The sequence below is a fragment of the Mesocricetus auratus genome, unplaced genomic scaffold (assembly GCF_017639785.1).
Source record: "Mesocricetus auratus isolate SY011 unplaced genomic scaffold, BCM_Maur_2.0 Super-Scaffold_100691, whole genome shotgun sequence".
NCBI classification, from domain to species: domain Eukaryota; kingdom Metazoa; phylum Chordata; class Mammalia; order Rodentia; family Cricetidae; genus Mesocricetus; species Mesocricetus auratus.
Genome location: NW_024429267.1, coordinates 47,233,338 through 47,260,808, shown reverse-complemented (window position 1 = coordinate 47,260,808; position 27,471 = coordinate 47,233,338). Strand labels below are relative to the sequence as shown.

At 45.8% G+C, this 27,471-nt stretch overlaps 1 protein-coding gene across 4 annotated transcripts; it reads right to left on the bottom strand.

The window, feature by feature from the left end:
- Positions 1-5,153: 5,153 nt before the first annotated feature.
- Positions 5,154-24,780, bottom strand: Cdc25a (cell division cycle 25A). 4 transcript variants are annotated; one of them, XM_040739827.1, is made up of 15 exons: positions 24,031-24,780; positions 22,783-22,859; positions 21,592-21,634; positions 20,760-20,796; positions 19,548-19,646; positions 17,752-17,871; positions 15,921-16,055; positions 15,341-15,415; positions 15,008-15,187; positions 11,801-11,899; positions 10,410-10,472; positions 10,216-10,314; positions 9,406-9,536; positions 7,066-7,177; positions 5,154-6,897 (listed from the first exon to the last, which is right to left on the bottom strand). In XM_040739827.1, exons 1-15 carry the CDS (start codon positions 24,198-24,200, stop codon positions 6,757-6,759), a joined length of 1,581 nt encoding a protein of 526 aa, XP_040595761.1. In that variant the 5' UTR covers positions 24,201-24,780; the 3' UTR covers positions 5,154-6,756. The 4 variants fall into 4 exon arrangements, with proteins under 4 accessions (XP_040595761.1, XP_040595760.1, XP_040595763.1 ...); XM_040739826.1 differs by having other exon boundaries at positions 19,548-19,649; positions 24,031-24,773; XM_040739829.1 differs by lacking the exon at positions 17,752-17,871 and having other exon boundaries at positions 24,031-24,778.
- Between the last annotated feature and the right edge of the window lie 2,691 nt (positions 24,781-27,471).

Here is a 27,471-nt window from a genome sequence, read left to right as displayed (position 1 = left end):
TGACAGGCGACGTCACCTTTTACCTTACTTTTTTACCCGTCAGTGCAGGGCAGGGACAAGACAGGGAGCAGGGGAGAAGCAGGGCAGTCCCAAGATGAGAAGAGCAGAGCACTGGGGCGTGAGTCTACCTAGAACTGGGACTCAGGACAACAAAATGCTGGAGCATGGTCAGCTGGGACTGGGAACGGACGTGACATTCAGGAGACATGAGTAGTCAGGAGGTAGCCTTTGCCCAGATAGTTTCTCTCATATGTCCAACTTGAATCAAGTGGTGTCCAAGCTCTTTCTGTATTCAGAGTTCTCCTACGAGGACCCAGCAGGAAGAAGGAAGGAAAGCAGGGTCTTCTAGCCAGAAGCTAGAAACTTAACTTCATGAGAACCTATTGACGGAGTTATTCAGAGACAATCATTTTTTTTTTTTTTTTGGTTTTTCGAGACAGGGTTTCTCTGTAGCTTTGGAGGCTGTCCTGGAACTCACTTTGTAGACCAGGCTGGCCTCGAACTCACAGAGATCCGCCTGCCTCTGCCTCCCAAGTGCTCCCAACGCCCGGCCAGAGACAATCATTGTACTAAAAAAAACTGAAGCCCTCCACCAGTTGGTGGTGGTGCACACCTTTAATCCCAGCACTTGGGAGGCAGAGGGAGGCGGATCTCTGTGAGTTCGAGGCCAGCCTGTTCTACACGGCAAGTTCCAGAACAGTTAGGGCCACACAAAGAAACCCTGTCTCTGAAGAAAAAACAAAAACAAAAACAAAAAACAAAAATAGAAGTCCTCCAGGGGGTGGTGCTTTTAATCCCAGCACTTGAGAGGCAGAGGCAGGTAGATCTCAGAATTCGAGGCCAGCCTGGTCTACAAAGCTAATTCTAGAACATCCAGGGCCACACAGAGAAACCCTGTCTAAAAAAATCAAAACAACAACAATAAAAAAATTAAGCCACTGGGAGTTAGTGGTGCATACCTTTAATCACAGCACTCAGGAGGCAGAGGCAGGCAGATCTCTGTGAGTTCGAGGCCACCCTGGTCTACAGAGCTCTCCAGGACGGGCTCCAAAGCTACAGAGAAACGCTGTCTTGAACTCTCCTGCACCCCCCCCCCAATTAAGTCAAAGCTGAATGTGGTGATACACACACTTCATCCAGCATTTGGCAAGCAGAGATAAATGGATCTCCTTGTTTGAGGTCAACCTGATCTATATAGTGAAGTCTAGAACAGCCAGGGCTACATAAGGAGACCCTGTCTCAAAAAATCACACACACACACACACACACACACAGGGGTATTTGAGGTCAACCTGATCTATATAGTGAAGTCTAAAACAGCCAGGGCTACATAAGGAGTCCCTGTCTCAAAAAATCACACACACACACACACACACACACACACACACACAGGGGTAAGAGGGAGCCTGCCCAGTCCTCAGCCCACCAGCCCCCAGACTGAGCTGTTTTTGTTAGGGGAAGGAGGTGCTCTTTGTGAAGTATTTTAGAGGGGCTGGAGTGATGGCTCGGTGGTAAAAAGCACTGGCTGCTCTTCCAGAGGACCTGGATTTGATTCCCAGAACCCACAAAGTAGCTCACAACCTCTGAGGGTGCTACGTACACAAGAGGTGCATAGATGTCCATGCAGGTAAAATACCCATGTACATAAAGTTGAAAATGAAAGGTCTGAGGATGTAGCTCAGTCGGCAGAGCCCCTTTCCAGCATGAACAAAGCTCCAGGTTCAATTCACCAGCACTGAATAAACTAGATACAGTCAGGGCTACAGAATGAGATTCTGTCTCAAAAACCAAACAAACAAAAAAAAAGGTCCTGAAGACACTCTCCCACCCATGCAGGGGCCTCTGTATCCTTTGATGGGGTGTGCCTGCTGTCCTGCAGGAAGGGATCAGGACACTAGGCTTCAGCGGAATTTCTTCTCTCTTCCAGACTAGTTATTGCAGGCCTCTTTTCTCCCTGCCTTTTGTATGTTCAGGGCTTGCACTGAAGGGCACCTTTGTAGTGTGTGTTTGTGTTCGTGTGGGTGGATGCGCTTACATGGAGGCCAGATGTTGACTTGAGGTATCTTTTTCCACGCCTCTTCACCCTGATTTTTTTGGCCTGTGTGTGTGTATGTGTGCACATGTGCACACACACATGATGGCCTGTGAAGACCCAAAGCTGACATCAGGAGTCTTCAGTGGTGACCTCCTCCACTGTACTTTCCCAGGCTTGGTCTTTCAATTGACACAGGAGGCAGAAATCCCCAGACTGAAGCTGAGACACGAGTGATTCCCTGGAAATTCTCTTCATATAGAGCCTAGTCAGGCAAGAAGCAAGCTCACAGCTCACTAGCATAACTCTTTGGAAGGTGACTTGAAAGCAAGAGAAAGTTAGGAAAGAGTCTAGGACTTGGAACTGGAAAGCAAAGGCCTACTCCCACTTCCGCTGTTTGTCAATGAGTAACCAGAAGGAACTCAATCACTACTGGAGCATGGGTGTTCCCATTCATAAAACGTGGGTAGTCTGCATCAGTAACCAAACCAAACCAACAAACAGTGGCTCTGCAGAAAGAAGTCCTGGGAAACAAAACCAAATCCCAAGTAACAGTGGCTTAATGTGGGTTTCTCCAAACTTATCTGGACTAGTTTCTTTTTCTAAGGATTTATTTTTGGCAGATACTTTGGTATATGCCTTTGAAAGCAGAAGAAACTCTGTGAGCTAGCCTGGCCAGCCAGGATTACAGTGAGATCCTATCTCAAACAACAAAATCCAAGATTTCTCTTTATTTACGTGTCTGTGTGTGTGCCCTCAGAAGGCAGAAGAGGAAAGACATCAGATGCCCTGGAACTGGAGTCACAAGGAGATTGTGAGATGCCTGACATGGGTGTTGGGAACTGAATCCTCACTGCTGGCTGGGTCTTTGGGTAGCTTCTTACTTTGTAGTCTAGGCTAGCCTCTAACTTCTTCCTAAGTAGTCAATGCTAGATTCAAGCTGGCAGCAAACCTCCTGCCTCCACCTCCAAAGTGCTGGGATTATAGGAACAAACCACTATGTCTACTTAGAAATTTAAAAAAAATTTGTTTTTGACAGTTTGAGTAGCCCTGGCTGTCCTGGGACTTGCTCTGTAGAACAGGCCATCCTCAGACTCACTTTGCCTCCTGAGTGCTGCGATTAAAGGCATGTGCCACCACTGCCTGGCAGAACTCTTTAAATTTTTATTTTAATTTTGTGTGTGTGCACATTTGTGTGTACATGTGTGAAGGTGCCCTTAGAGACCAGATGTGGAATTCCCTGGAGCTGAAATTACAAATTGTACAAAGAAAAGTTTGAAGTGGACCCTACCCCTGTGTCTTTCAAAATAAATCACAGGGCCCAGGGAAAACGAAGAAAGCAAACTTGCAGCTCCAAGTAGGACCCCAGGCTTTTATCTCAGCTGCCTTTTTGGAAGAGTTGCTGAGGGGCCAGGCGTTGGTGGCACACGCCTTTAATCATAGCACTTGGGAGGCAGAGGCAGGTGGATCTCTGTGAGTTCGAGACCAGCCTGGTCTACAAAGTGAGTTCCAGGACACCCTCCAAAGCCACAGAGAAACCCAGAAGAAAAAAAAAAAAGTTGCTGAGGGGACTAACCTGGGGCACCATTGCCATCTGGTGGCCAGTACAGCCATGGCAGCCTCAAGTGCTGACTGAAATCTGAGAAGACAAAGGGGAGACTGGACATCTTCCCAGGGTCACAGGAAGAGACGGTGTGTACTGTTCTAGGACTTGTTCATCCAAGGGCTCTGCCCTTCCAGGAGTCCCTGCTTGTCCAAGAATCCCAGTTCACCCATCTTGATAGAGGCTGTCAGTTTCCTTTTTTGTTTTTTTGAGACAGGGTTTCTCTGTACTGTTTTGGAAGCTGTCCTGTAGACCAGCCTGGCCTCAGAGATCCACCTGTCTCTGCCTCCTGAGTGCTGGGATTGAAGGCGTGCGCCACCAACGCCCACCTCGTCAGTTTCTATACAGCCAGGCCTCTTTTTTTTTTTTTTTTTTTGTCTTTAAGACAGGGTTTCTCTGTATTATTTTGGAGGCTGTCCTGGAACTTGTTCTATAGACCAGGCTGGCCTCGAACTCAGAGATCCGCCTGAAACCAAGCCTCTTACCACCTTCCCTTGCTTCTCCCCTCTTTCTTGCCCTGGTTTGAGATGAGTTGGTTTCCAGCCTTGCTATTTCCCTACCATATTCCTCATGTCCATCTAGTCACAGACCCACCCCTTATACCTTGGAAAGCAGCCCCTACATTTCTAAACATTTCTGTTTTTTTTTCCCAAGACAGAAGTCTGTCCTGGAACTCACTCTGTAGGCTGGCCTTGAACTCGAATACATCTGCCTGCCTGATTAAAGCTCAGGAACTCTGGAAGAACAGCCAGTGCTCTTAGGTTGAGTCACCTCCCTACCCTAAAGACCTCTTTTAAAGCCTTTACGTTTCTCCCCTCTTGCTGCTGCCCAGGGACTAACACATGTACCGAACATGCTAGACAGTACTCAACCATTGAGCTACATTCAAGGCCTTTACATTTTTCTGAGATCTAGTCTCTCTAAGGTGCCAAGGCTGGTCTTGAACTTAATATACTCCTGCTTTGGCCAGTAAGTAGCTGAAGTTGAAGGAATTTACATACAAAAGATCAACTTACTAAGCATGGACATAGATGTGGCAGGATTGAGTTCCAATCTGCTCTTTACCTCCCAAGGACCGGGAAATTGTTTTTTCTCAAGACACGGTTTCTTTATGTAGCCCTGACTGTCCTCAGATGCGAGAGAGATCCGCCTGTTTCTGCTCCCCAAGCACTGGGATTAAAGGTGTGTGCCACCTGGCAAAGGAACTATTTTTCAATAGGGTCTCATCATGTGACTCTCGCCCAGAATTCAGAGATCCAGTGGGCTATACCCAGAGTGCAGGGGTCAAAGGTGTGTACAGCTGTGCCTTAGAGCTAAATGCCCATTTCATCCTGTCAGTCACTGAGCATGTTTCTGGACTCTAGTGATGATGGGATTGTTCCAGCCATCGCTGAAACCAAACTGTATCATCTTTTTATCCTCGAGGAAATATGGTTGCCTCAGTTTTAGTTAGGTGACCCTAGAAAGCTAAGTGAAAATGAAAGTCCCCTTTGAGTATATTAGGAACTAGGCAGAGACTATGGGTTCAAGGTCAGTTTTATTTGCAGAGCCTGCAACAGTTGGTTAACAATTCTAGCTAAGCTGGTACCATACAAAAGCCATTCTCCTTCAAGGCATTCAACTAACAGAATCTCTACAAACCAGAGACTAATTGGGACACATTTCAATACTGGGGAAGAGGCTGCTCATTCCCTTGTTCTCCATGTATTTTCCAACAAGATTTGTTTTATAGCCAAATGTAACTCAAACCCATAACAAAACAACTAGCCATCTTCAATATCACTGATTCCCTCCCCACCCCCAGAATAGAAAGCAGAGGTAAGAGGGGAGACTTTCCCTAAGAAAAACCTGGCTAGACCCCAGTGGAGCAAAGATGAGCGACCAGGAGACTGGTGCCTGGGGTGTTGATGAACAGGCACCAATGTAGGCTGACACAACCAAAGCCCAGCCCAGCTCCTCAGATGGGAGATGTTCCCTCGAGAGCCTCACTTCCATGGGGCTAGATTAAGGGGCTAATTGTGTGATTTATCACTCCCTGTCCCTCAAATTAAAACATGATAAACCCAGAACATTTACTTCAAAATTTACCACTTCCTCCTGAGAAATTCTACAGCCATCTGTAGGCCAGGACCTACTCCTTCTACCCAATGGCCGGGGCTTCTGGCCCCCTTCTCACCCTTGGGTGCCCACCCAACAATGATTTGATACTCGACTCACACAATGACTTTTTTAAAGGACATTCAATGAGCATGCTCCGCCCTCCCCAGGACTCCACTCATCCCTTCCCCCCCTCACCTTGGGTTACCACACTACAGCATTCCAGCACTGGCCTGAGGGGGGCCAGATGGAAAGCTGCCTCAAGTGCTTTCCTATAGACCACGATCATGGGAACCTGGACGTCACAAAGGACAGAGGTCGGTCTGAGAAGGTTAGCTTATGTCCTGTAGTCAAGCTGGATCTGGTGCAGGCTCTTCCCAGCATCTCAGTCCTTGACTTTGAGTAGCAGCAATCCCAGTCCTCAGTGCCTCCTAGGGGTGACGGAGCTCCTAGCGCTGTCCACAACAGGGTTCCTTTTCTTATCCCTGCCCCAGTTTCTTTTCTTTTTTTAAATTAAAAGTGGAGGTAGTTCCTGGGATGATAAAACTCTACCTAGGATGGCAGTATTTTGACTTAATGAAGCAGTAAAGTAAAAGTCTTGAGGAATTAAAAAAATAAAATAATGGATGAAGCTGAATAAATTAAAAGTTATGGGTCATCCACAAGGACCTCTCCCTTCCAGCCTATCTTTGGTATTTGGCCAGCAGCACTTCCATTTGCTCCCCTCATGACAGGAGGCCCAATAAAGCCCCAGCTACTCTTCATGGGACGCTCAGGCAGAGCAGCTTGACACGGCGCTCTAGATTGTAGACTCTGGTCTGCGCTGTGGCAGACAGTCCTGACAGGGAAGGAGTCTTATAGGACAGGAGAGCCCTGGGCTCTAACCTGGGAGTGTAGGAGACAGGTTTAAGGCACGGAAGGCCCACATCTTTCTCCACGTACCACAGCTGGCTCCTTTACTTCCTGCTCTGCAGCAAAGGGAAAGGAAAGGGGCAGAGGGAAACACGGCCGCTGCCGTCTGGCTTCAGAGCTTCTTCAGGCGACTGTACATCTCTCTTTTGCTCTTTTCCCCCGCCCAGGTCCGGCTCTTGGTGCGGAACTTCTTCAGGTCTTCTTTAAAGTCTTCATGGTGCATTGGTCGGTAACTAGGGGGCTCACAGTGAGACTATAGGGCAGGGAGAATGAGGGGCAAGGTCAGGATGTGAAATGCTTCACACAGCCTGGCTTCCCCTCACCTAGAGCTGCAAGGCTGAGACCCCACCCAAGCAGCAGCAACAACTAACCATTGGTCCAGCATGGGCATGTGGAGACATGCTTATCACAGACGCCTCACCTGGCATTTCAGGAAGAACTCCTTGTATCCCCCCTTTAGGACATACAGCTCAGGGTAGTGGAGTTTGGGGTATTCATTGCCAAGCCTATCTCTTTCTCTCACATATCGGCACCTAGGAATGAAAGAAAAGTCAGGCGGCTTCAGTGTAGGGAACTGGAAACAGTAAGAAAGGTGGTGATCAGACACCCCTTCCTAAGTGCATCCACCCTGTACCTTCTCCCCATCCGCCTCCTTTTATTGAAACAACCCTTCCTCCTATGCCTTGACAGACTAGGCCTTCTACTTCCTGGGAGAACCTACTGGACCCCATGTAGGAGTGACTACTGGAAGCTCTTGTCACTAGCTCACGTTGCCCAAACCTGCACACAAGCTGCAGCTGTGCCCTAGGTGTGGCGCCAACTGCATCTCATTCATCCACTCCAGTCTCCTTGCTCTTCTGACCCAGGGCTCCCCCAGGTTTCACTTCATTTTGAAGGACTTCTGAACATTTTGCACAGTTCTAAGTATTTGCTATGCTCCTTTGGCTCCTCCTTACTCCGAATGTGACCTCCACAAAGGCAGGGTTTTAGTTTTGTTTTATACTGTTATTGCTAATGTTTTCCCAGTGCTTAGAAAACCGCCTAGCAAGCCTGGCGTTGGTGGCGCATGCATTTAATCCAACACTCGGGAGGCAGAAACAGGCGGATCTCTTTGAGTTTGAGGCCAGCCTGGTCTACAGAGCAAGTTCTAGGACAGCCTCCAAAACAATACAGAGAAACCCTGCCTCGAACTGCCACCCCAAAAAAGAAAAACGCCTAGCGTACGAAGACTCTGAGACTGGGATGCAAGTTCCTGATATCTCCTTTCATGTGTGACTATTCAGGTCCTGTGCAAAGAATAGCAGCAAGATGAAACCACAAGCTCGTATAACTTCAGCAAAGGGAGGAGCGCAGCTCTGCGGCAGTGCCTTTCCACACACCAAGGACTGCTTTCAACCCCAGCGGTTCACCCAAGGAGCAAAGCGTGCCCAAGACCAAGGACACAGTCTTCTGAGTCTACGCCCGTAACAGCTCACTAACCCACCCCCATTCTATGGAGTTTGTCGTCCTCCCCCACAGGGTTTCTCTGTATTGCTTTGGAGGCTGTCTTGGAACTCACTCTGTAGACCAGGCTGGCCTCGAACACACAGAGATCCACCCGCCTCTGCCTCCCGAGTGCTGGGATTAAAGGTGTGCGCCATCATAGCCCAGCTGAGTGTCTCTTTCTTAATAAATGTAAGTACTAGCAGTTTGAATCTATTTACTATTACTCAGGACTGAACCTCCCACCTGTATCCTTTTCCTTATTGAGCCACCATGGATGCTCAGCCTCACTTTATCTTTAATGAATGGCCCCATTTTATTATCTCACTTGTATCTGCTACATAGCAGGTATCTACTCCTCTATTTTAGTGCTGGGCCTGAACCCAGGACCTTACAAAAATACCAGACAAATGCTTTATCCATCACTGACTTGAGCCACACCTCCAGTCTGTGAGTAAGTTAGTGACTAAGTTTGAGATAGGGTCTCATGTAGCTCAGGTTGGCCTGGGAACTTCAGGTTTGCATAAGAAAGAACTGCTTAATATTTAAAGGATATTACACAAGACCAATAAACAGAACTAAACACAGCAGGGGAAACTGGAGTCTCATCAATGTGACTGGACCAGAGGAACCTGAAAATCATTTGTCCCGAAACTTCTAAGTTAAGCCTATAAAATTACATTCAAGAAATCTGTTTGGGCTCCCAGCACCTAGGAAGCAGAGGCAGATAGTACTGGTCTACAGAGCAAATTCCAGAACAGTCAGGATTACACAGAAACCCTGTCTCAAAAACAAAGATGGCTCAGTGGGTAAAGGTGCTTGACAACCTGAGTTTGATCCCAGAAATCCACACAGTAGATAGAACAGACTCTCAAGACGTTTTCTGAAGGTGGGCGTTGGTGGCGCATGCCTTTAATCCCAGCACTGGGGAGGCAGAGGCAGGTGGATGGATCTGAGTTCGAAGCCAGCCTGGTCTACAGAGCGAGTTCCAGGAAAGGCCCCAAAGCAATACAGAGAAACCGTGTCTGTTTTCTGAGCCATGCACGCACTCACGCAGGCTGTTTGTAAAACAAATGACTGAATAGGAAATAGAATTAAGGGAAACTATGTTATACAGAATTGATTTTCATAAAAGCCAGGTTTATGTGCCATGTGTAGACTAAGGTACTGAAGTGACTTCTACTACACTTTTGCCACTAGTGAAAAAGAAACACACTACCAGGCTTAACAAAACATCATAAAGCCTCTGCCCAAGTGCCTTATTCTTTGTGGTACTCACATCCGAGGGCCTCTTTCTGAAGAAAACTCACAGTGGAATACGACAATGACACGCTTGCCATCAGTAGATACGATAGGTTTTTTGAGTAAGAACTCCTCAACCTCTTCTTCCATGTGCAAGTTCACGGCACCCTTTGAAGACAGAAGATACTCTTACCATCTGAAGACTCAAAGAGGGGGCCAGCTCCTCAGACTAATTTGTGATCCTGCGGGTCTCCTGACACAGCAGCCCAGCAGACTGCCTGCCTTTCGTATCTCAATGAGGCTCTCTCTATAGGTCTATATACTTCGGGCATTCAGTAACAAGTATGAGAACTGGAAATTATCTCCAAGTGTCACTTCATAAAGTTAGAAGGTAATACCCCCTCACCACATTTAGACACCACTTTATAAGGTAATATTAAAGTGGTATGACCAGAAACATGTGTTCCAATATGTCCCTCTACCAGGTAGGCTGTTTGAATAGAGGCCCAGTACAGATATCAAGGCATGTTGCCAGAATGGCATCTTCTAGTCAGGAGCTCTCGGGTGGTCATACATTTGTATTAAAGCATTTCAAGTACTATGGAAACCCTCTGTGGCTCCACTGAGTAGCTTAGACATCAGGGGTGCCACCTAGAAATAAATGCCCTGAAACAGGATAGTGTGAGGGACAGATAAGGCAGAGAGCATTGCAACTCAGTGGTAGCCAGGGACTGGTGGGAATGTCCATTCCGTTCGTGCCTACTGGCTTGTTCTAAATCCTCACCATCAGCTGAGGTGTCAATATCCCTCCTCTAAGCCACCCAAAATAAGTCTCAAGAATCCAAACCTTGATGTGACCTCCTTCATATTCATATGGATATCTGCAGTCAATGATAACAAACTCTTTAATGAGATTAGCAAACTTGCCATTCAAAACAGATGCCATCTATGAAGAGAAAGGGGGGCAGGGTGTCAATAGTGGCAGTCAGGTAACAAGATTCCAACTCCCCATGTGCACCGGGTAACACAAGTCTGACTTACAATTTCTGGAGAAATATATTTCAAATCCTGATGCTTCCCAGATACTGTATGAAAGAGATAACCCTTAAAAAAAGGAACAAAAGACACTTAGGGGAACATGAAAGCTTGCAAATGTTTCCTCTGCTGCCCAGCTGGTAGGAAGCAGTCCAAAAAAACAAACCCAGAAACAAACATAAGTGAATAGTATATGCTAACTACCCTTCTATGCACCTAACTAACATTCAGATACTTAATTGTTATTTGCTTAAGGAGGAATGGTCTCATTATGTAGACCAATCTGCCTCCAGACTCAGAGATGTATCTGCTCCTGGGATTAAAGGAGTGAGCCTTGAGACAGCACAGGCCAGGTTGTCTTGGAACTGAGGCTAGATTTAAACACAGAAATTGTAGGGGATTTCCCCTTTCTCATTTTTAATCAGGAACTCTCATCTTAGTGGTTAGAGTGTGAAGCCGGGCATTGGTGGCGCACATCTTTAATCCCAGCACTCGGGAGGCAGAGGCAGGGGGATCTCTGTGAGTTCCTGACTAGCCTAGTCTACAGTGCTAGCTCCAGGACAGCCAGGGCTGATACAGATAAAAGAAAATAAACAACACAGAAGGAGAGAGAACCAGATATGGTGGCTCAGGTCTATAATGACAGCCTTTGGAATTCAAGATCACCTCCAGCCTGGGTGTGAGCATGGTGCCAATGGGACATGAGACTCTAACAAAACAGGCATGGTACTGTATACTGTTCCCCCGCCTCAGAAGTTAGACAATTTGCTTATCTGATGAGCACCTGGTCGCCCAGTATGGAGGTGAGCAGTGGGAATGGGAAAACAATCTTGGTCCAGCCTTAAGAAAGACACACAGTGATGTTACTTAGAGGATAACTGGCCAAACTAAGAGCTCACCCATGACCACAAGACAAACCACCAATATTCTCAAGTCAAAGGTTACACAAGCCTTATATTGTCCCACCATCCTGGAACTCACTAGGTAGATCAAACTGGCAGCCTCTGCCTCCTAATTGCTGGGATTAAAGGTATATGCCACTACCACCCAGAAAACCTGGACTTTCTAAGATACCTCTCAACAAACATATGGACTCAAAGCATGGCTGTACATGCATACTATTTTTATAGTCAGAAGTCCAGCTCCCAGAGTACCTGCACTATGGGTCAGAGTGAAGGCAGACAGCCAACAGGAAACCACTAAACTAGTTAACAGTCTCAAAGACCAGCATGTACCTCATCATTAGAAGCTCAACTTGTTCTTTGTCTTTAACTTTTTAAACTATTGCCTTGGGGGCACCCTAAGAGGCACCTTGAAGGAGAAAGGCTAAGTGGGGTTCTAGCCACCCCCATCACTTCCTCAGTACTACCCAACCAGATAACTCTTCTTGCAGTTACCTTGGAGAAATCTCCTATAAGGTCTCGTGGGTCACTGTCCAAAATGGTCTCAATGGTTCCTTTGGGTGAAGATGTCAGGGATAAAGGCTGGTGTAGAAGCTGTAACAAACCAAAGGCAGAGGATGACACCAGGGTTTCGACTAGAACTCCAAAATATTTACCTTGACCATGACAAAAGGAGACTGAAATATGAATGAATGCCCATATTAAGTAAAAGATTTTGTAATGTGACTGAATCAGAAGGAAAGATAGGTAGGCCCTTCAATTTATTAACTAGCTGAATTTCTATGAGAACCCCCCTCTATCCTTTTTGGAGACAAAGTTTTACTGTGTATCTTTGGCTGGCTAATGTAGACCAGGTTAGCATTAAACTCAGAGACCCATAGGTATTACCCAGCACCTTTGCCTTTTGCCTTTTTATTGTTCAAAATGAAAACTTTTGAGTTGACATCAAGCTGAGGCTCAGTAATGCAAAAATCAGGAGAATTGCTACAGTTTGAGCCTAGCCAAGGCTATATGGCAAAAATCTGCTGAAAGCAAACAAAACAAAAACCAAACCCCAAACAGAAGACCATTGTCAAGTATCCCACAAAATAAAACATAATTACTTTATCTCAGTAGAGTTCCTGAATGTCTGATAAGGCTTTTTGTGAGAAAACAAATTCAAGAAGTTGTAAAGATCACTTAGATTGCTTCTAAATAGTCTTCTGTGATCTAGGCTTTCCTTTGTAGGCTAGCACAGCAACAATGAACAGCTACACAAGGAACCATTGTGTATGTAAACAAGCCTGAAAACTAGTCATCGAGAGGCAGGCAGTCCAAAAGGGGAGATTGGGACCTTGAAACAACCATTTCTTTTTGTTTTTTTCCCTCTTCCAAGGACAGAGTAGTAAGCCTTTCAAAGGCACAAGGGAGAGTGAGGTGGTCCAGAGGGAAAAAGTACTTGTATATGCCTGACAGCAATCCTGGGAACCCAGGATGGCGAGAGAACCAACTATGGAAAGTTGTCCTCTGACCCCCATACAAGCCATGGTGCACACAGGTCTTCCTTGCACCAAAATAGCATTTAAAAAGAGGGTGGAGGTGCCGGGCGTTGGTGGTGCACGCCTTTAATCCCAGCACTCAGGAGGCAGAGGCAGGAGGATCTCTGTGAGTTCGAGGCCAGCCTGGTCTACAGAGTGAGTTCCAGAACGCCTCCAAAGCTACAGAGAAACCCTGTCTCGAAAAACCGGAAGAAAAAAAAAAGAGGGTGGAGGTGGTTGGGCACCTTAAGATTCTTCCCCAAGCCCAGCCTGTCAGGTTAGAGCTGAGAGGCACCCCACGACAGCAGTCTTTGATGGTATTTGATGGTAATTTGCCTCTTTTTTTAAGACAAAGAATTAAACAAACCATAGGCCAGGCGGTGGTGGCACACGCCTTTAATCCCAGCACTCAGGAGGCAGAGGCAGATGGATCTCTGTGAGTTCCAGGACAGCCAAGGCTACACAGAAAAAAACCCTGTCTTGAAACCAATAAGAAAACACAATCATCAAGATGGCTCAAAGGGTAAGCGTGCCTGCTGCCAAGCCTGATAATCTGAATTTGACTCCCAGGACTCATATGGTGGAAGGAGGAAACAGATTCCTGAAAGCGAATCTCTGACCTACAAATACTAGTGTGTATGCACACACACCTAAATACAGAAACCGGGTTTGGTGGTTTATACCTTTAATTCCAGCAGTGAGATATTTTCTCAAAAGTAAGAAAAAGTCAATAAGAAACACGGGCTCTACCATTCAGGAGGTTTAGGCAGAAGGATCATGAATTTAAAGTCAACTTGGGCTATATAGGCTATGCCTTACAGGAATATACCAAATCTATCCTCGTTTAGCAATATCTGAAGCTGGAGCCATTCTGTTTATAGACAGCTTCTTATGTACCATGGCACATGTGAACACACACATGCACACACATGTTAAAAAAAAAAACAGTAAAATGTTGGGTGGAGGTGGCTTAAGCCTGAAAGGCAGAGGCAGATGAATTTGAGGCCAGCTTGGTCTAGAGTGAGTTCCAGGAAAGCAAGAACCACACACACACACACACACACACACACACACACACACACACACACACACACACACACACACACACACCAGGCATGGTTGTGATTCCAGCACTAGAGACCGAGACAGAGGAATCAAAAGTTCAAGGCCGTCATAAACTACATAGCTTGAGAGCAGCCCACGCCACAAGAGAACCTTCACTTAAAAGATAAAAAGAACCATCAGTTGGGTGAAATAACATTTGCCAACTGTACCAGTGTTAGAATGGTAAAAACTAAAGATGGAGGGGCTGGAGAGATGCCTCAGCTCTTCCAGAGGTCCTGAGTTCAATTCTCAGCAACCACATGGTGGCTCACAACCACCTACAATTCAACCTGGTGCCCTCTTCTGGCATGTAGACAGAACACTGTATATGTAATAAATAAATAAATCTTAAAAAAAAAAAACTAAAGATGGAGAGATAGAATAAGGCTAGCCTGAGTTGCTGGGTGAAACAAGCTGAAACCAAGAATATGCAACACTCTAGAGGCAGAAGCAGGCACATCACTGAGTATGAGGCCAGTCTGACCTACATAGTGAGTTCCAGGATTGCCAGGGCTACATAGTGAGACAGTCTCAAACAAACAATAACACACACCCCAATATTTCCCGATGTAGCTACAATGAATGAGGCTTAAAAAACAAACAGGAGCCAGTAAGATGGTGTAGCAAGTTAAGGACTCTTTGCTTCTGAGTTCTAAGCCTGGGTGGGACCCACATGGTAGAAAGAGAAATGCTTCCAAGTCGTAGTCTGACATCCATCTGTGCACTGTTTGTGTCCCTACCCTTAAACAAACAAACATAACCAAACAGGAAAATAAGAGTGGAGAAGGAGGTTGTTGACCACGTTCTTGAATAGTATACACAAAGCACTAGGTTCAATCCCCAGCAACAAGCACCCCCCAAACCAAACAATAAAACCCTCATAATGGCCGGGCGTTGGTGGTGCACGCCTTTAATCCCAGCACTCGGGAGGCAGAGACAGGTAGATCTCTGTGAGTTCGAGGCCAGCCTGGATAGCCTCCAAAACAATACAGAGAAACCCTGTCTTGAAAAAACAAAAAAAAAAACAAAACACCCAAAAACCACTGTTCTTGTAGACCAAAGGAGAACTTGCAGAACTAACCTCTTGGGTTGGCTCTAGATTATCTGCCTTTACAGGACTGGCCATGCTCTTCCTCCGCTTCGTATTTCCTCGAGGAGACTCCTCATAAGAGCGTTCTGTTCTCTTCAACATTGACCGGGTGTTGGAGCTGCTGCTGGAGCTGCACGGGGAAGGGGAGTCAAACAGCCTGCATCGATTGCCCTTAGGGTAAGAGACAGATCCACCTTCGATTAAAATCCGATCCTTGAATGACAAGCTAAAACGTAGGTCCTAAATCCTAGGTTATTCCATAGTTAAGGACTACTTTGTTCAGTGGCTCAACTACTCAAAACTCCACATACTGGAGTAACTTACAAGGTTTGTAGGTCTTCTCATGACAAGGGGAGCTGTCCAGAGGCTTGCCATGCACGATGGGGTCTCCTCATCATTCTAGAGCAAGAGAAAAACTTTTTAAATGCAGCGGAGGGGCTGGGAAGAAGAAAAGGACCCAGTCAAGAATAAATGCTTTGCATTTAACTCTCCTAAAGAGTGACAGAGAAGCCTGGATAAATTTTTTTTGTGTTTGGAGACAGTCTTACTGTGTAGCTGGCCTAACTTGTGGCTACAGTAATCCTGTTCAGCATCCTAAATGTTGAGATCACAGGCATTACCACCAGGGAAGGCCAGTACCTCTTTTTTTGGCACAAGACATTGAAACCAAGGCCCTGCACACCTTAAGCACATGTTCTACCACTATGCTATCTTAGTTACAGAAGTATCTCGTCAGTACCTTGTGACTCCCGCCTGCAATAGGATTTACTCAAGCAGGGAAGAGTCCCAATAATCTCACAAATGAACCATCAGTCAGCCAGCTGAGGCTCCAGGAACTGTTTCTACTTAGGAGGCTTCTCCAGTAGTGGCTCATTAGTGGCATACCCACACCCACAGATGGTACCTTCAGATTCTCTCCATCCAGAAGATCTATGAAACCATCATCCTCATCAGACAAAGTGGCTTTCACAGGGGACTGGGATGTAAAAAGAGGACTGAAATGTCCCGATTCATTGTTATCACTTTCATTTGAAGATAGCTGAAAGACAAAGTTAGCAAGAACTCTAGTTCATTTTGATTTGCTTAGCTGGATCGCTCAAAAAAAGAAAAGATAATATGCGTGTGTATCATGTGTGAACCCGGTATCCTCAGAGATCAGAAGGCAGCATTGGATTCTATAGCTCCTGACCTCTTGCTTTGTTTTTCCTCTTTAAGACAGGGTTTCTTGTGTAGCCCAGGCAGTCCTGGAACTCACCCTGTAGACCAGATCTCAAATCCAGATGAGCCTGCCTCTGGGATTAGAGTCAGCACCACCACCATTGCCTATGAGTTCTTACAGTGAGAGCTAAGAGTGCCATGTGCAAACTGTGATAGTATACAATTTGTGGAAATACAAATCTCTATCACAAAATAGCATATCAGACAGATGGAAACAAAGGGAACCTGTTCTGAAGTCTATCCTAGTCCTTTCTTATCTTTGGAGACAGGAAAGTACAGGCCGAGCCTTCCTTCTACCCCTCAAATGTTGAGATCACAAGTGCACACTACCAAGTGCATTGTCCAACCTAGCTCTTCATTGAGTTATGACAGCCAGATTAGAGATGGCTCAGAGGTTAACAGCAAGCACCGCTCTTGCAGAAGCTAAGTCTGATTCCAAGTACCCCTTAGACAGTACCCATGTGATCCTCAGCCTCTGGCCTCCTCGGCCATCTGTACTCATATACAGCCCGCACCTCCCATAATGAAAAGTAAAAATGACTTAAATCAGACATAGCCGCCCAATTTTAACTTGAGAGATTATGTCCTAGACATTAGGACAAAATCTTTACAACTATAACCTCATTTAAGCCGCAGCACACACTATTTTAGTCAATCCCTTCTTTCTGCCTTGAGACTAAGTGCCCCTAGACTTCACCTTGTCTCAGCCCCGGGAGGAGCAGGGATTACAAGTACCAACATACCCAAAGAGTGTTTAATGAAAGGAAACTGATGCTTAAGGTTAGCAAGATCATACACCTCACCTATTTGACACCCAAACCTGGAAATCAGTTGGTTGTGGTGGCAAACAGCTGCAATTCCAGAGACAGGAGCAGTTTTCAACTGCATTGCAAATTTGAAGCTAGCCTGGGATTTTAAGACATCCTGTCTCAAAATAAGCAAACAACAAGCCCAATCCAAACAAAAGCTAAATCAGTAAAATCAACAATGGCTTTTTAAGTCTGTATCCTTGCCTGGAGATGGCTCAGAGGTTAAAAGCTCTGGCTGCTCTTCCAGAGGACCTGGGTTCAATTACCAGCAAACCACCCTTAATGAGATCCAGTGCCCTCTTCTGGCCTACAGGGATACATAACAAAAAAGTCTGCACCTCAGCACCTGTAATTATTGGTGCCTTCTTTAATGATCAAGCAATCATAGAAAATCTTGGCACTCTGATCACCAAGTATCCATCAAGATATGTCAAACTGTTATCATGAACTGGGGAACTTACAGTTAAATTCTAGTCTATTTTACATGTCCTTTGACAAACAAACCAACCTCTCTAATGAAACGTTCTAACCTGTCAATGAGGTAACTCCAGATAATTCACAGGCCTCAGCCCCCCAAATGCTGGGTTTACAGACATGAGTCACCACACCTAGCAGTAACATGTACTAATGCATACAAGCATGCTGGTTTGCAGTGTTGAGAACTCTCTTCCCATGACAAACTCCCCATGTGAAAGCCACAACACATACCATGCAAGCTGGGGCTGAGTTCTGCCTGTGTGTGAAGAAATCTTTACTCTCCTCATGTACATGGGCATTCAGGCAGCCACGAGATGCAGGTCTTATTGGCTTTTTAAATTCGAATGCTTCCTACAAAACAATATTTGATACATTTTCTGCTGTCTAATAAAAACCAGCTTTAGGGTTGGTGAGATGGTTTGGCAGGTAAACACACTTGCTGATAAGCCTGAAGATCTGAATTCCACCCTTAAGACCCACATGGTGGAAGGAGAGAACAGACTTCTGAAAGTTGGTGTCTGTCTGTCACTTATGTACCACGGCAAGCTCCCATCTACAACTTTGTTTTTCACTCAACAGGACTAATTAAAAATTATTGTTGGGGGCCGGGCAGTGGTGGCACATGCCTTTAATCCCAGCACTCGGGAGGCAGAGGCAGGCACATGCACGGTACAGACACACAAAAGCAGAAACACCCATAAACATAAAAATGTATGCCTCCTATCTTAAACAGTAACTAATAGTATGTTCAGAAAGTATTTAGTATTATTAATACCCCCCCCCCAGGTTTTCTCAGTAGCTATGGAACCAGTCCTAGAACTGGTTCTGTAGACCAGGCTAGCCTCGAACTCTCAGAGACCCGCCTGCCTCTGTCTCCCAAGTGCACTACCATCAAGCTATACTCTCTGAACATAAATTTGTCTGACCATCAAATACAACCTGACTGCTCCTAATTACAAGTAAGGAAACAAAGTTTTCTTTGTTTTTTCCAGTCAGTGTAACTGCCCTGGTTGTCCTGGAACTTGATTTGTAGACCAGGCTGGCCTCAAAATGGAAATTAGGTCTTCCAGGTTAAATGGTGTGCCTAAGACCCTGAGGCCAGATAGGATAACTTTAACCTATGCTATTATTCCTTTAGAACAAAGCTTCCAGGAAGGCAACAACCTTGGGAGAAGGTCAAGTTTGGGCCAAGAGCCAGATTACATAGTTCTGATTTGGTAACACTAGAGAGTGTTCCAAGCACACCAGCAGGGAATCCATTTCCATATAAAACCTCATGGCACCGCCCAAACAGAACCTGAATTTCTACAGACATTGGTTTTGTATTAAACCTAGAAATTGTAAGGGTGATAAACACTGGCATTTGGCAGGGAATGGGAAACAAAAAAGCATATGGGAATAAAATGAGCAAGGTGAGACAATTCAGCTCCTTTGGACAAGACACCCTGCAAGGTTTCGGGGAAAGCATGCGGGAACACGTAGACTTCTGAACAAACCACACCATCCTCCAAGCCACTGTTGCAGATAGTCTGAAATCCACAGAACATGCATGGCTTTGGATTTTAGCTCATCATTCTAGTGTGTATATATTTGGCAGGTATTCACAGGAAATAAGGTATTAGAAAAACAAGCTGCTAGACAGGTCCAGTGGAACACATCTTCCAAACACAATGAAGACCTTACAAGTCACGCTAAGGTTGAAGCCAAGAAAGGAAGTCGTGAGTCGACTCTTCTAGAGAAAACTACTTACAGGTGTATTTATACCTTATTTACTAAAATCCAGCAACATTTACCTGCCAGGTACCACTTTAAATTCTATAAACACATAACCTTATTTATTCCTAGAACAACCCACAAAGGAGGCTAACAGAAGTCCAGCATCACAAAGCTAGGTAGAAGCAAGGTTTACATTCAGACTTCTCTGCCCCGAGGCCCAGTGTGGCAGTCCAGCCACTTCACTCACAAACTGCTGGCTGACACTGGAGGCTTCACTTGCAGTCTGGGTTACCATGTTGACGCACACTTACATTTTCTTTATTTTCATCCTGGTCAATGAGTTGAAAGATGTCATGGTCTAGAGAATCAGAATGGCTCCTCTTCAGCGCCGGGCTACATCCCAAGAGTTTCTGCTACCAAAGTACAAAAGAGAAATTGAATTCATAAGAGGAAACAATGGGAAACTTAAGTCTTCCATTTCATTTACTATTTACTTTAGATAGGCTTTCTTTCACTCTGCAGACCTGGCTGGACTTGAACTTCAGATGGTCTTCCTGTCTTAGTCTCCCCAATTACAGGTTTGACCCATTACACCCAGCCAAAACCTCATATTTATTTGTTTTTTGTTTTGTTTTGTTTTTTTTGTTTTGTTTTGGGGACAGGGTTTCTCTGTGTAACAGCTCTGGATGTCCTGGAACTCATAGATCTGTCTCTTCCTCTCCAGTATTGGGACACTATCACTCAGCTCAAAACATCAACTTTTTTTTCTCTTTTTTTTTTTTGGTTTTGAGACAGGGTTTCTCTGTGGCTTTGGAGGCTGTCCTGGAACTCGCTCTGTAGACCAGACTGGCCTCGAACTCACAGAGATCCGCCTGCTTCTGCCTCCTGAGTGCTGGGATTAAAGGCGTGCACCACCAACGCCCGGCAACTTTTTTTTCTTAAATTTATTTATTTTATGTGCATTGGTGTTTTGCCTGCATGTATGCCTGTGTGAGGGTATCGGATCCTCTGGAACTGGAGTTACAGACAGTTGTGTGTTGCCATGTGGGTGCTGGGAATTGAACTCAGGACCTCTGGAAGTACAGTCAGTGCTCTTAACCACTGAGCCATCTCTCTAGCTCCCAAAACCTCATTCTTAAAGAAATGAAGTGGGGGTTGGAAGACCTAGCTTCCTACATACTACAGCAGCTAACCAGTAAATGTGAGCAGGACTCCACCCTGCTATAACTTAGAATGGCCTTCCACCTAATTATATACAAGGCCTGTAGCCCTCTTGGCAGGTATGTTACAGTGCCTAGTAACATTTGCGTAAAAAGAACCTTTCCTGGTTTGATAAAACTGAGACTGAGAACAAAGTTCACAAGAAGCAGCCACTGTTGAAGCTGCTCTAGGAATTGCCTTACTACTAGCCTTAAGTGTTTGCCAGATTGCAGAAAAGCAATGTCTAATGTCTGCTTTGTAAATGTAGGTGATGCTGCCATTTAGGGGCAGTTTACAGGCATTAGATAAAAATGACAACTTACAGGTAGGGAATTTATTCTCCTCAGGGAAATTTCAAGGCTGTAACGAGATCAAAAAGTACATGAGAATAAAGAGGTATTTATCGGCAGATTCACATTGCTTAGCCTACAGTTAGGGAAATAGATGGGCAAGTCAGGTTTTCATTATAGCAAAGATACACAAGACTCAATGTCTAAAGCTTCTCTAGTCTCAGGAGCACCCCAAACACTAGGCATCTAGATCAAAAAACCCTGCTATCTCTTGAACTACATTCATTCATTCAAGGCTTTAACACCAAAAGGCAGAGCAAGGGAAATATATTCATTCTTAGTGGTGTTTCTGTAATCCAAGTATCTCACTGAGAGCAGCTAACTGCAAAGCTCTAACCCACTGCATCCAGGGCTATGTGATCCTGCATCAAAAGCTAATGAACAAGTTTCTTTCCTCTTCTTTTTGGTGAAGTCTAGTGATTAAACCTAATCTAGGGCCTCATGTACACCACACAAGCACTCTATCACCAAGTTCTTCACTTTTTAATTTAGTTTTAAAATAATAATATATTTTATGTGTATTGGTTTTGCCTGCATGTGTGTCTGTGTGAGAGTGTCAGATCCCCTGGAACTAAAGTTACAGATAATTGTGAGCTGCCATGTGGGTGCTGGGATTGAACCCAGATCCTCAGAAGATGAGCCAGTGCATTTAACAGCTGAGCCATCTCTCCAGACCCTTCACTTTATTCTGACAAGCCTTGAACTTCTGATCCTCCTGCCTTAACTTCCCAACTAGCTGAGACTACAGGCCTGGTTAAGGAAAACTTTCCTCTAAGCATAAAATTTAAAAGTAATGAATACATACTTTTCTTTACAGTCCAAGGGCCCAGGAGAATCCAGACAGAAACCTTTGAGAAATAAAAAACAAAATTCTTAGTAAATAATACACATCCTATTGTTAAGTAACATTTTCTAAAAACATCCATGGAGGGGCTGGAGAGATGGCTCAGAGGTTAAGAGCACTGACTCCTCTTCCAGGGGTCCAGAGTTCAATTCCCAGCAACCACATGGTGGCTCACAACCATCTACAATTCAATCTGGTGTCCTCTTCTGGCATGTAGGCAGAACACTGTATATGTAATAAATAAATAAATCTTAAAAAAAAATCCATGGATCCTCTTCTGTTTGCAAATACCAACAAGAGAAACAAGATTTATGAACCAACTAATATCAAGATTGACTGCTTTTCAGATAGGAACGACACATCACTTTTTGTAGAGTTATCTTATTTTTTACATCATAGGACTAATTTAGAGGTATGAAAATATAACCAGCTAGGTATGAGTTCCAAGAGGCCAGTCTGGTTTACACAATGAGATCCTGTCTGAAAAAAATAAGAGCGCTGGAAAGACAGTTCAGAAGAACACAGCTACTCCTGGCAGAGGACCTGGGTTCGATTCCCAGAAACCACATGGCTCCTAATACTTTTAACTGCAGTTCCAGGGAATTTGCCACGCTATTCTGACCTCCAAGGAAATACATGCACATGGTATGTAACACGACACTCGTAGGAAAAACACCCACACACATAAAATAAAAATTAAAAAAGAAATGGAATAAAGCCTCCACACGTATTTTCTCATGGTAAACCACCTCAGGGTCTCCCTCTGTACTGAAGGATTTCTGAGTATATTGTCACCAGTTAAGATCCTAGGAAAAACAGACAAGATTCAGGAAATTCTGGGATATGCTGGTCCATACCTTTAACCACAGTACTAAAGAGGTTAGAGGCAGGGAGTTTGAGGCCGATGTGCTCTACATAGTGAGACCCTGCCTCAAAATAAACCAATTTTAAAAATGAAGGGACCGAAGAGATGGCACTTAGTGCTCCCGTAGAAGGGACAAACTCAGTTCCCAGCACCCAAATCAGACCACTCACAATGGTCCATAACTCTCCAGCTTCAGGAGCTCTAACGCATTCTGACCTTGGTAGGCGCCGGCATACGTGCACACACACTCGTAACGATAATGCCTCCATTAATAACAATGATGATACCTGAATCAGTCGATTCCGAGGAGCCCATTCTCTGTAGACTGCTGTTGTTTCTCACTTCCGTTGGCTTTTCATACTCACTGAAACCAAGAGAAAGACCGACACACGATCAACTTCTGGGGCATCATTAAAAAGTCACATACAGGCCGGGCGTTGGTGGCGCACGCCTTTAATCCCAGCACTCTGGAGGCAGAGGCAGGCGGATCTCTGTGAGTTCGAGACCAGCCTGGTCTACAAGAGCTAGTTCCAGGACAGCCTCCAAAGCCACAGAGAGACCCTGTCTCCAAAAACAAAAACAAAAAAAAAAAGTCACATTCAGGGAGCTGGGCTATGAAGTAACCAGGCTACCACAAACTATTCTGAGATGAAACCAAGGACAGCCACACTCACACTTGGCCACCCGGAATACCCAGCTGGTATTTGAACAAAGAAAGTTGTGGATCTGGCTTTGGACCACATTGTAGGACGTGCCTGTGGCCAAGGCTGGGTTATTTCCTTAAAAATGAGGGCCTTGGTTTGAGGTACTATGCTGGGAATAAGGGCAAAGGTGAATAGGGCAGAAGTCCCAGCTTTTCAGGGGCTGGAAAAATCCTAGGACATGCTTAGAAAAGCCGATGCCCAAGACTGAAGGAAAGGTAACTTCACTAAAAAGAATGGAATCGGCTTTTGGTGGTGGTGGTGGTGTAGGGAAGCCTACTACTGAGTCCAAAGACTTCCATTGTAGAAAATTAAATAAAAAGGGCTAGTTTTAAGAAGGTATATGGGTAGACATCAGAAACGTGCCAGCCAAGAGACTGCATGAATTTTGCACAAATGCAATAAAAGAAAATGCCATGTCCCTTTGTTGAGAAGGAACAAAGCTTACAGGAAACTAAGATCCGGCCCGGCTATTCAGCGGAGCAGAAGTGAAGGCCTAGGAGGGCCCATTTTCCCCCGTGGGGATAGATTCCAAAGAGCTCCCTGGAATAGAGACAGAGTACAAGGAAATCTGAAGGGGGCAAACAAGATAGGAAGCCTAGCAGCCTCCCCCGCTCCCGGTCTGGCTCGGGCTGAGGATAGCCCTGGACTATCCGAACGGCCTCTCCCGCCCAACATTCTGCCCGGGGGGGGGAGGGTGCACATGGCGGGCCCCGGCCAGGCCATCCCGGATCGGAGCATCGGGACCAGCAGGACAAACCCTGCTTCCTGCTAGATCATCCCGAAGGCCGATCAGAGGCCAGAGGCCTGGGGCATCGCTCGCCGGTCTCTCACCTGCCTAGCCCTTCCAGCTGGTCCATGGTGACCGTCAGGTTGGTGACAGGGGACAGTCCGCCAGCAGCCGACGCGCCAAACAGTACTTTCCCGGTGGGCTGCGGCGCAGGAGTGGGGCTGCAAGCGAAGAGCAGGCGGCGACGGTGGGGGGGCTCCGGGCCCAGTTCCATGGCGCCGCCGGGCCTGCCCGGACTCCCGCTCCGTCTTCCTCCGCCTCCGCCGCGCCGGGCCCCGCCCCGCTGGCACCGGCTTCAGCCGCGTGCCACGCCGCCAGCGCCCGCGGGTCAAACACAAACACGACCCCGCGGTTCAGGGACGCGACCGCCACGGGCAGCGGCGCGGACGGGCGAGCGTCGGGGACTCGGCAGGCGCCAGCCACAAGCACCGGTGCTTCCCTCTCAACCCCGCGAGGCCCGCAGGCGGGCGGGCGCCTGCAACCTCAAGATTAAATCCAAACAAACTCCGCGGGGCGAGAGTCTCGAGGCGGCCTCACCGATTAACTCGCTTCACCTTTTTCTCCCTCCTTGCTCGGTCCCCGACAAGCAGAGGAGCAACTCTCACCTGCCTCACCACCAAAGTGGCCTTAGCGTTAATTGCAGCACAACTAGGAACCTGGGCGCCCCGCCCCTTTCCTAGTTGGCGCCAAACGGAATTCACCAATCAGGAAACAAACTTCCCCTCGCTCCCGAATGACAGCTGAGCTGGACCAATAAGAAGGAAAGGAGGAAGACTCTCGCGGGCCTCCTCGAGGTCACTCCCTCTCTCAGGCCTGGAGAGTTGGGAGGTGGCAGAAATGAGAAGGGAGCTCAGGAGTCAATGAGGCGCTAGTACGGACGGAAGGGCCCGCTGCTCTTTTCCAGGTGCATTCTGGGTAGTGTAGTTCCCCCAGCGCGCTTAGGGCGGGTCACATACCTTGTTTGAGCTACCGGTGCCCTAGTGCAGCATACCTACCTCTAGGAGACTAGAGACTAGAAGGTCATCTGGACCTGACCCTGGCTCTTCCTGTAGTTATGCAGTATCATGGATCCCTTCACAGGCCTCCAGGCTCTGATTCTGTTGGGTTTCCTTCCTCTCTTCCCTCTCTTCCTTCCTTCCCTCCTTCCTTCCTTCCTTCCTTCCTTCCTCCCTTCCTCCCTCCCTTCCTCTTCCTTCCTTTCTTTCTTTCTTTTTTTTTTTTTGGTGTTTTCGAGACAGGGTTTCTCTATAGTTCTGGAGGCCAGCCTGGTCTACAGAGCTAGTTCCAGGACAGCCAAGACTACACAAAGAAACCCTGTCTTGAAAAACAAACAGACTAACAAAAATATTGTGTTTTAGGTTGTTTTTAAGCACCCCTGGAAATAACGACTACTAACTCTGCTTAGGGCTAACCACTGTTTACAGAAATCGTAGGATTTCTGAATACCAATAATAAGATACTAAGAAAGAATTCAGGAAATCGATCCCATTTACAATTGTCTCAAAAGAAAATCTAAAATACCTAGAAGTAAACCTAACCAAGGAAGTAAAAGACTTCCAAAAGAATTTAATTCACTGAAGAAAGACCTTGGTGAAAACAGTAGGTGAAAACCATGCTCACGAATTGGTGGAATTAATATTATAAAATGACTATCTTATTTATTCTCATGAATGTTCCAGTGACATTCTTCACAGAACTAGAAAAAAGCCATCCTAAAATCCATATGGAGTACCAAAAGCCAAACAAAATGGGGAAGGGGTAATCTCACTCACAAATCAGCTGGTCATGGGATGGTGGCTCATGGAGGCAGAGGTTAGAGGATAGTGAACCAGCCTGATCTACATAGCCTAGCTCAACGCCCTCCCCTCCCCCACAGGAAGCCCCTGCTGTCTCCCCCTGTGCATGCTTAGGAGATAGAGCCCAGGGAGTGAAGTCATGCTGCTCTCCCCCATGTGTCTTCCTCAGAGCAGCTAGTTGTAGCTAGCATTGAGAGGACAAAGGGGAGAACCAGAAAGCAAGACTAAGTCAGGTTAACCCCAAATTACAGTAAAGTGCTGTATCTGCATGTATGCCTTTATGGTGGAAAAGGATATCATATCCTACTAGAGATGGCTGTGAGCCACCAGGTGGTTGCTAGGAATCAAACTCAGGTCCTGTTATCACATTCCATGTGAGGGAACTAGTAATCTAGTTTATCTTGTAGGGAAATAAAAATGTGTTAAAGTCCAAAGTTACTCATTTTAAAGTCAACTAAGATCAAAGCAAGAGGGTTTATTTAGGCTTTTACTCAGTAATACTTCTACATGGTAATTGTTTGCAAAACTGAACTTTTATATAATTACTTATTAAGTAGGTAATCTCTTTATGTGGTGCATATTTAAATATTGCAAATTAAATATGTAAAAACCTAGACTCGGGGCTGGAGAGATGGCTCAGCAGTTAAGAGCATTTGGCTGTTCTTCCAGAGGACCTGAGTTCAATTCCCAGCACCACATGACAGCCCAAAACTGTCTGTGACTCCAGTTCAAGTGGACCCAACACCCTCACACAGACACACACGCAGGAAAAACATCAATCAATGTACTCCGAATAAAAATAGATTAAAAAAAAACCTAGACTCAAAAATTCTCAGGCTGGCTATGTGACTTTAGACTCCGTTGACAGCTACTACCCCTTTGCCTGCAGTCAACAGTGAGGCTCAGTTAGTCCAGCACTGCTGCCTTAGGGGTTCCCATCCTCCACAGGGACAGATAAGCTTAGAGTCTTGACTACATGCCAAAGATAACTTCAGCAGAAGCCAGAGAGAAGAAAAGTTAGTGAATTTATTAAGTATTTAGATAAGTGGATAGGAAAAGTACATTATACACTCCCAAGATGTAGTTGTGGTTATGAGCTTCTTAGGTATCTTTACAATGGCTATATATGTGATTCTGTATCTCAAAAGAGTCAGGCTGGCTTTGCACGCTCTGTGTAGTCAAGGATGACCTTGAACTGATCTTCCAACCTCCACCTCTGAATTTAGGGGTGTGTGAATGATAGGCAAACACTACCAAGTAAGTTATATTCCCAATTCAGCTCTCCAGCTTTTCAGTGACATGAGAAAGAAATGCCTGTAATCTCAGAGTTTGGGAGGTAGAAGCAGAAATTTAAAGTCATCCTTAGCTACCTGGGGGAGTTCTAGGCCAGTTGGGTTACCTGAGAATCTTTTCAAAAAAATCAAACAACGAAAAAATCTTTTTAAAGAAAGGATGGAGCTGATAAGCCTTCTCAACAGGGAGGATACCTGCAATCCAACCTGATGACCTGAGTTTGATCCCTGGGACCCACATGGTGGAAGGAGATAAACGACTCCCACAAGTTGTCCCTTGATGCTCACATTTGAGTACACATAACTAAGTATAATAAATTAAAAATGACATAATTTGCATCAACTTTTCTTTGCCAGGGGGGGCGCAGAATGGGGGGTTGAAGACTTGAAGACAGGG